The sequence below is a fragment of the Hyperolius riggenbachi genome, chromosome 3, assembly GCF_040937935.1.
Source record: "Hyperolius riggenbachi isolate aHypRig1 chromosome 3, aHypRig1.pri, whole genome shotgun sequence".
Lineage (NCBI taxonomy): Eukaryota > Metazoa > Chordata > Amphibia > Anura > Hyperoliidae > Hyperolius > Hyperolius riggenbachi.
In genome coordinates, this window is record NC_090648.1 from 248,949,574 (window position 1) to 248,958,571 (window position 8,998).

The window sequence follows — 8,998 nt, forward strand, 5'->3', positions numbered from 1 at the left end:
GATGGGAGGGCAAAAAAGGCTAGCTGACTGGACTGGTGCAAAACACCACGTTGACAGGATTGGTGTACAGAACAAACTTATATGACTGGCAGAACTGACACAGAGGAATAGTATACAAGACTAACTGACAGGACTGGTGTACAGAACTCACTGACAGGACTGAAGTACCTGCCACTAGTTTGCTGAAAAGTGAAGAGCAAATATACTGTATATATAAGTCTTGACTCTTAATGCTGCACACTGTATCCACTAATCAGACATGCACATCCAACCATCAAAAGTAGCATACTTCTAATGATAAACTTCTGCTCTTAAAATGTTTCTCTCAAGTTTCCTCACAAAATAACATGATCAAATGTTACTATCAAAATACCTCCAGCCACCATCAAGCAAAAAAGTGCTCAAAATAAGTTGTTTCAGATGCACTTTTTCTTAGCAACTTTTTAGTATAGAAAAGAAAATCTAAGAAAGCATATGTGACATAATTGTGTATAGTTTATTGAATCGCCAGGGACGGATCTAGACCAAGTTGCCCCAAGTTGCGCCTGGGGCAAGGTCAGGTTTTGGCGCCTAAACGGCCATTCCCCATCCAAATTTTGCCGCCTTTTTAAGAATTCAACAAACTGCGCCTGGGGCAAGAGACCTGCTTGCCCCCCCCCCCCCCCCCCTAGATCCGTCCCTGTGAATCGGTGCCAACAAGCAAGTCTGTGTGCATGGTCAGTGTCGGAAAACAGTTCTGTCAGGAATGTACAAAACTGGGGAAAATAAAAAGCAATGCTGTTATTTGTAAGACAGTATCTTGTTCCAGATAGTCAAATCAGTTTCCAGCTTTCATATTTTATTGCTGCAGGATAGAAAATAAAAGCAGATCATGTCCCACAGTTGGCATGACACTTGGGTACAAGACTGTGACACTGGAGCCATGTGCTTTGATATACTGCTGCTCAGGAGATGGGGAGGAAAGCTGTGTGTCCCTAAATCAGGGTTCTGTACTAGTGACTCAGCAGCCACATGTACTGAGTCACCATGCTACCAATAACCAGGACAATACTCTTTATAGTCTCCACTATCACCCACTTCTGCTTCTTTAAAGGAGAACTGTAGTGAGAGTGATATGGAGGCTGCCATATTTATTTCCTTTTAAGCAATACCAGTTGCCTGGCAGCCCTGCTGATCTATTTGGCTAAAGAAGTGGCTGAATCACACCAGAAACATGCATGCAGCTAATCTTGTCATATCTGTCTAATTTGTCAGAAACACCTGATCTGCTGCATGCTTGTTCAGGGCCTATGGCTGAAAGTATTAGAGACAGAGGATTAGCTGAATAGCCAGGCAACTGGTATTGCTTAAAAGGAAATAAATATGGCAGCCTCCATATGCCTCTCACTACAGTTCTCCTTTAATGGACATTTTTGCTTAAAGTAAACTAGAGACTAACTAATTAGATTGAATACTTACCCAAGGCTTTCTCCAGCCTCATAAACACATGCGAGTCCCACGCTGTGCTCCCACGGTCTGCCGTTCAGCCGCGATCAGCCCTGGTAATTGCTTCAGTTGTGTCAGTCTGGGTCTTCTGTGCATGCACGGGAGGTCCGCGCATGCTCAGAAGACCCAGACTGGACCCAACTGAGGCTTTGTTCACATAAGCAAATGCGAACGGCCGTGCGTTCGGAACGCAACGCGTACGAACGCACGCCATCCGCATTTGTATGCGTTGCGTGGCTGATCCCATTCACAGAAAGTGAATGGGACAGCCACGCATTTTTGGAAAAAATGCGTGCAGCATGCGTTCCCGGACCGCACTGGTCTGGAACGCATGCAGTGTGAACATCAGACAGTGCACTCTAGGTCTGCCTCCAGCATGCGTTCCCAAAACGCGGCTGGAAAAGCGTGCAGTGTGAATGGGGCCTGAGTCCAGTTACCAGGGCTGATTGCCAAGGAACGGCAGACCGCAGGAGGACGGCGTGGGACTCACACGTACTTATGCCCCATAAGCACGTGTGAGTCCCACACCGTCCTTCCGCGGTAGGAAGAAGCTTCCTACCTACCTGGGATACTTACCCGGTAGGTAGGTAGCCCCGGGTAAGTATCGATTCAATCTATTTGTTAGTCTCTGGTTCGCATTAATATATTAGGGCTTTGTAAGTAAAGGATAACATTAAACCCTAGTTCACTCTCTTTTCATTTTTTTGTAAAATTGAATTACTTACAGAATGACACTGAAATTTGTTGTGTGCACAAAGTATACAGCCACCAGCAGAGTTGGAGTCTCTTCCTCTGCATACAGCCATCACCTGAACACACCAACCTCCTCCCTTTGCTGCCACCTGTGGGCTGGGTGAGAACTACATCAAAAGATTAGAACTGCCTGGTGCTCCCTCCAATTTCCTACCTGACTACCTCATGTGGGTGGTGATAGGATAAAGGAGGACATTGGATAACTCATTGACTTCTATTCAGTTCAGCCAAGCAGTATCTGACATTGGCAAAGCAAGCCAACCAGGAAAACAACTTAATGGTGAAAAAAGGTGTGAGACCTTTGTACATTCCAGATTATAATATCTCCCACAATGTACATTAAAACACAAGCTTAATTATGATATGTCACACAATATGCATTTGTCCCATGACTTCAATGAAAGTCCATTTTCAGTTCTTGCTAAAAGAAGCAGTTAGACTGTGTGGAAAACAGCAGTGGGATCTCACATCTGGAATATTAATAGTATTTATTATTTTCTGCAGGAATTTCTACAGCAAGTTACATGTTGCTACATGTCCCCAAACAGCACTTTGTTACTTTGGTATTTTAATGATTATTTGCTACATTTATGACAAACTTTGAGGTCTTCGTCTGGGAAACTAAACTCAAAATCTCATTCACTTACACTGTAAGTTGTAGAGTTGTTCAATTACTGATTTCAATAAATGTCTAAATTAAATGTATACACTTTATCTCTTGCCTGGCAAAAATACGTTTACTGAGCATGTACTGTTGGGCAGTTACAAGCTTTGATGCTACTAACATCATCAGCAAACCTAATGTAGAGGATTCTATTCATGGCAAAATACAAAGAAGGGAAAGACAAATATCTAACAGTAACTCACCTGAGAAAGAAAAAGTAGGCGTGACCTTGCACTACAGTGTACGAATGGCAGTCAAAGTACCCCAGTCCAGTGATGTTAAGCCTGGATCCTGCAGGGACCTCCAGCATGCTACCCCATCCCTGGTCACAGAGCATCTCTATCTCTGCAGAATAGAAGAAGGTGCTGTCCCCTGACTCATACTGCCACGGCAGGTAGTTGTATAGGCTGCTGAAGATGCTGCTGTACGTTTCCTGGTGCACAGCCAGCACCTTGGCATAGACAATGATTTGTGCTAGCTCTGCTCTGCATCCCTCGCTCAGGTGTCTCCAGTCAGAGGATAGCTGACATCCCAAAGCACAGCTCCCCAGTAACAATACTAGGAACACAAGATGCATCATGGTGGGCTTTTCACTGTCCTCTTCACTTCTCCACACCTGGATTGAAAGCTTGATGAAAAAAGCTCCAGAGGTTTACATGAAGCTTGTATGTTCCATTGTTAGTAACTGTATGCACTCTGCATTTCAGTGGAAATCTAAGCAATGCATTTTGTATCTCCAAGCCTGTACCGTCCTGCAGCACCAGCCAGCTCCACACTAAGCTCTGCACTGATCGAGTAGAGCAGAGCAGATCATTTACAAGGTCTCCAGAACTGTCTGCCCGCCCTCTGTTTGCTACATCTCTCAGTACACATGGGGGAGTTGGTGGAAGAGAATGGGTGACAGTTTTCCGTTTGTGAAAAAGAAGTTAATCTTCTGTAACTGGCACTTCTTGTGGCAGTGTGATCAGATCAGAGAAGATCACTGAAAAGAAACAGTTTAACTTGAACAACAATAAAGTACCGTACATGTACAGTATGTGTATGTGTAGTCTGTGCATGATCTCTCATTCCTGTCCAGCAGAATAAAATACTGTAATGTTCAACTAACTTTCTCCTTTCAATTTTTTTTTTTATTAAGGATACATCAAGACTTATAAGAGTACAGGTAAAAGTCAAGATTATTTTTGTATATCTATCTTTTTATGAAATTATAGAACACATAGGGCTTGATTCAGTAACCAGTGCTAACATAGCACGTCTTAAGGCTTTGGACGTGCAAACTAGGGTGGTAAGTAGTTTGCACGTCCAAAGCTGTTAGTGATTGCGCGCAAAGTTTAGCGCTGCGCGGTGCGCTGATAACGTCGCACCAGTGTGCACGAAGGGTCGCACCATTCACGTGCAAAATAGCTGTTCAGGCTATTTTGCGCGCGCATCGGTGCAATGTTATCGCCCGTTATCGCGTCCTAAGTGCCTCTTCACTGGCGACCCTTTAGTGCAGTGGTGCTCAACCTTTTTTGGCCCGAGGGCCGAACTTCAAATCAAGAAAAATCTCGAGGGCCGGAACACATGCATACAAAATTTCGATGTAAAACGTTTAACGTTTTTCTAGTAACAGTTAACATGGTGTTGGAAATGGAAAGAAAACGACAATATAAGAATTGTTGTACTCACCATTTGAAGCACATTTTCTTAATGAGAAGTTTGTGGCTGTTTGGCTGTATGCACAGGGCAGATTAATGCAGCAATGGTATCAGAGTGGCCTGTAGTGTGCTGGCTGAGGAGGCTGTCAGCTCTGTGTGGGGCTGAGGAGGCTGTCAGCTCTGTGTGGGGCTGAGGAGGCTGTCAGCTCTGTGTGGGGCTGAGGAGGCTGTCAGCTCTGTGTGGGGCGGAGGAGGCTGTCAGCTCTGTGTGGGGCTGAGGGGGCTGCCAGCTCTGTGTGGGGCTGAGGGGGCTGCCAGCTCTGTGTGGGGCTGAGGGGGCTGCCAGCTCTGTGTGGGGCTGAGGGGGCTGCCAGCTCTGTGTGGGGCTGAGGGGGCTGCCAGCTCTGTGTGGGGCTGAGGGGGCTGCCAGCTCTGTGTGGGGCTGAGGGGGCTGCCAGCTCTGTGTGGGGCTGAGGGGGCTGCCAGCTCTGTGTGGGGCTGAGGGGGCTGCCAGCTCTGTGTGGGGCTGAGGGGGCTGCCAGCTCTGTGTGGGGCTGAGGGGGCTGCCAGCTCTGTGTGGGGCTGAGGGGGCTGCCAGCTCTGTGTGGGGCTGAGGGGGCTGCCGGCTCTGTGTGGGGCTGTCGGCTGTGTGGGGCTGAGGGGGCTGTCAGCTCTGTGCTGGCTGAGGGGGCTGTCGCTTCTGTGCTGGCTGAGGGGGCTGTGGGCTCTGTGCTGGCTGAGGGGGCTGTGGGCTCTGTGCTGGCTGAGGGGGCTGTGGGCTCTGTGCTGGCTGAGGGGGCTGTCGGCTCTGAGTGGGCCTGAGGGGGCTGTGGGCTCTGTGCTGGCTGAGGGGGCTGTGGGCTCTGTGCTGGCTGAGGGGGCTGTCGGCTCTGTGCTGGCTGAGGGGGCTGTGGGCTCTGTGTGGGCCTGAGGGGGCTGTCAGCTCTGTGCTGGCTGAGGGGGCTGTCGGCTCTGCGTGGGCCTGTAATTATGCTGAGGACGAGGCTGCCCGCGGAGGGAGAGGATCGGGTGGATATAGGCTGAGGACGGAGGGAGAGGATCGGGTGGTATTGGTACAGACTCTGTACTACAGACCGTTATCCTTGCATTGGCATTCGGCAAGTTGTTGCGCGCATACACCCGAGTGTGCTGCGTATTCAGCCCCGGGTAGCGCTGGGATAGTTACAAAGCCTTCCTCATTGGTTACTGCAGGAACCTTCCTCCAATAGGAATCAGGCTGATTCCTATTGGAGGAAGGTTCCTGCAATAACCAATGAGGAAGGCTTTGTAACTATCCCAGCGCTACCCGGGGCTGAATACGCAGCACACTCGGGTGTATGCGCGCAACTACTTGCCGAATGCCGATGCAGCAAGGATAACGGTCTGTAGTACAGACTCTGTACCAATACCACCCGATCCTCTCCCTCCGTTCTCAGCCTATATCCACCCGATCCTCTCCCTCCGCGGGCAGCCTCATATAACCCCCCGATCGTCTCCCTCCGCGTGCAGCCTCTGCCCTCACCCGATCCTCTCCAGGACACCTCCGCGGGCCACATAAACAGGCCTCGCGGGCCACAAATGGCCCGCGGGCCGTAGGTTGGGCACACCTGCTTTAGTGAATTGAGGTCCTAGGAGTGTGCAAATATAGAGTATAGAGAAAATGTGTTAAACACCTCTTCCCCATAGTAGGACTTCTATACAAATGTAGCCATGTAGCCAGCCTTAGAAGAAACAAAATATGTCATCGGTCACCTCATTGTTGTTATTTAATAAGTCCAGGCTGGTTCGAATTTAGTAAAGATAGATTCCTGCTATGAATGCAGGCATGTGACTGCAAGAGCCCAAACCCAAATTCACTATCATTACATCACTCCTTATTCACCTCTCTCTTCAACAGCTCCCTATCAGAGGGGTGGGTCCCCTCCTGCTTCAAAAGGTCCACAATCATACCAGTCCCCCAAAAAACAGGGAACATGGAGCTTAACAACTTCAGACCCGTAGCCCTGACCCCCATCATCATGAAAGTATTCGAGAGGCTAGTGCTCGACCACCTGAAGCACTCCACCGGCACCCTCCTCGAACCACACCAGTTTGCCTACAGGGAAAATCGATCAGTTGATGATGCAATCAATGTCAGCCTAGCATACATCTTGGAGCACCTTGACAGACCAGGGGCCTATGCTAGGGTCCATTTCCTGGACTTCAACTCGGCCTTTAATACCATCTGCCCGGACATTCTGATCGACAACCTTGCGCATCTCGGGGTAGATCCCCTCCTCTGCAGGTGGGTAAAGGACTTTCTCTCCAACAGAACCCAACGGGTCAAGCTTGGCAGTCACATCTCCAGCGAGAGAACCACTAATGTCGGTGCACCGCAAGGCTGCGTGCTGTCTCCACTCCTGTTCTCCCTGTATACCAACAAATGCACCTCGACCTCCGACTCCGTCAAAGTTATTAAATTTGCAGACGATACCACGCTTATCGGCCTCATCGACAGAAACGGGGAGGACCCCTATCGAAATGAAATTGCGAAGATCTGTAATTGGTGCAAGGTCAACAATCTCGTTCTCAACACAGCAAAGACCGTGGAACTGATCGTGGCCTTCCGGAAACTCCCCCCTGCCCCCCTCTTGGTGTTCATCTCGGCACAAACTTAACAAGCGACCTCAAATGGGAGCAGAGCACTACAAAAACTAATGGGAGCAGAACACTACAAAAACTCAGAAGAAAGCACAGCAAAGGCTATTCTTCCTGCGCCAATTGAAGAAATTCGGCATGTCACGGGAACTGCTCACCAGCTTTTACACCTCGACCATCGAATCCATCCTCTGCTGCTCCATCATCGTCTGGTACGCCGGTACAACTGCTAAGGATAAATACAAACTCCACAGAGTGATAAACGCAGCAGAAACGATCATCGGCGCCCACCTGCCCTCGCTAGATCTCCTCTACACCACGAGAATGAAGACAAGGGCCTCCAAGATCCTACTCGACCCCTCCCACCCGGGCAGACGCTACTTCGAGACCCTTCCATTGGGACGTCGGTTCAGATCCATCCCCACCAAAACCACTAGGCGCATGAACACCTTCTTCCCCCAAGCAGTCCACCTGTTGAATTCACTGAACTCAAGACCCCCCCTTCCCCCACCACCACCACCACTGGGACACTCTACCCCCCAGGGCAACCATCCCCCACAGCTGTTAATTCTGACCCCTCCAAGACTCTAACTGTGTTGCTCCATATATCTGCATGTATGTTTTGCTTTGCCTTGCTTATGTTTGCTAAGTGGTATATGTTTGCCGGGTGTTATATGTTATATATTTTATATGTTCCTGAACTGCCATTTGCCATGTGAACCACAAGCAATTCCGGGCTCACCAATCGGTGTGCTTGGCGACAATAAAGATGATTCTGATTATTTTCTCATGGTCTAGGCGACCTCAAATTTACCGCCTAATAGGAGAAAGGCTTAAGAAAAATCCTTTCCAGGTTTACTAGATCACTTGTGTTCTGAAGTACTTTTTCTACTATTCTCTAACTAACCCCACTGTAACACAGGTTTAAGTTATGCTAAATAATGTAGTATTGTATCATGTGGCCTGATCATTTCTGATCCTTATAGGTTGTGTTTTCAGGCTCAGACAACACTAGCAATAGAAGTCTGCAGAGGGATTTTAGATTGAAAGCTTGCTCTTTGAATGTGATTCAACACTGTATGCTAAATAATGTAATACACACCTCTGTGTTTTGTATCTTCTGCTCCTCATAAATATCCTGATAAATCAATGGCCTATGCTGATGGCTATGTAGTCGTGCTGTTCAGAAATTCTAAAAATATATATTTTTTCTTTCTGACATGTCACAGCAAAATAAAATATAAATGTACTTGATAATTGCCTCCCCGCAGCTTGCCATAGATCTGTCTTAGTTACAGCTTCTAACAATGACCTATTTTCCAGCCTGACACCAGATGAATTCACTGGTACCACTTTGTAGGGTCTGCCAAGTTGGTATGGCAATTTGGCTTCTGTCACCATTTAATGTCCTTGCACTTCTCACAAACTTGGTGGTCTTCTTTAGACAAGACCATTCTGCCCAATGAATGCCTGGACCAGCACCAGTATTCCATTTATCTCTTAGTAACATGTCATTGTTTTGAGATAGAAACGTCCTTGCTCTTTGAATTTACATAATAACTCAGTGAAAGATTACTTGATTCACCAGAACAGTTCTCATTGCAAGACTACAGTTGTTTGATTTCAGTGGGTTACTTTATTTTAAAGAAAGACACAAGGGGTGTATGGAAGATGACAATTCTGCCTCTTTTCTTTCCAAAGTTATTTGTCTGGCTGTCTTGTCACCAGCCTACAACAAGTATGCAGTCAAAGCAAAGTCTGAACACCTGATCTGCATAATTATTCTGGGTCAGAACGTATGAAAGGCAGTAATAGCACA

At 47.7% G+C, this 8,998-nt stretch overlaps 1 protein-coding gene across 1 annotated transcript in view; it reads right to left on the bottom strand.

The window, feature by feature from the left end:
* The window catches only part of CCDC3 (coiled-coil domain containing 3), a 60,350-nt gene extending 56,578 nt beyond the window's left edge, over nucleotides 1–3,772 (bottom strand). The window contains exon 1 of the mRNA XM_068272663.1: nucleotides 3,106–3,772. Within this exon, the coding sequence (XP_068128764.1) occupies nucleotides 3,106–3,482 (377 nt within the window). The 5' untranslated portion in view covers nucleotides 3,483–3,772. The remainder of the gene's footprint in view (nucleotides 1–3,105) is intronic.
* Between the last annotated feature and the right edge of the window lie 5,226 nt (nucleotides 3,773–8,998).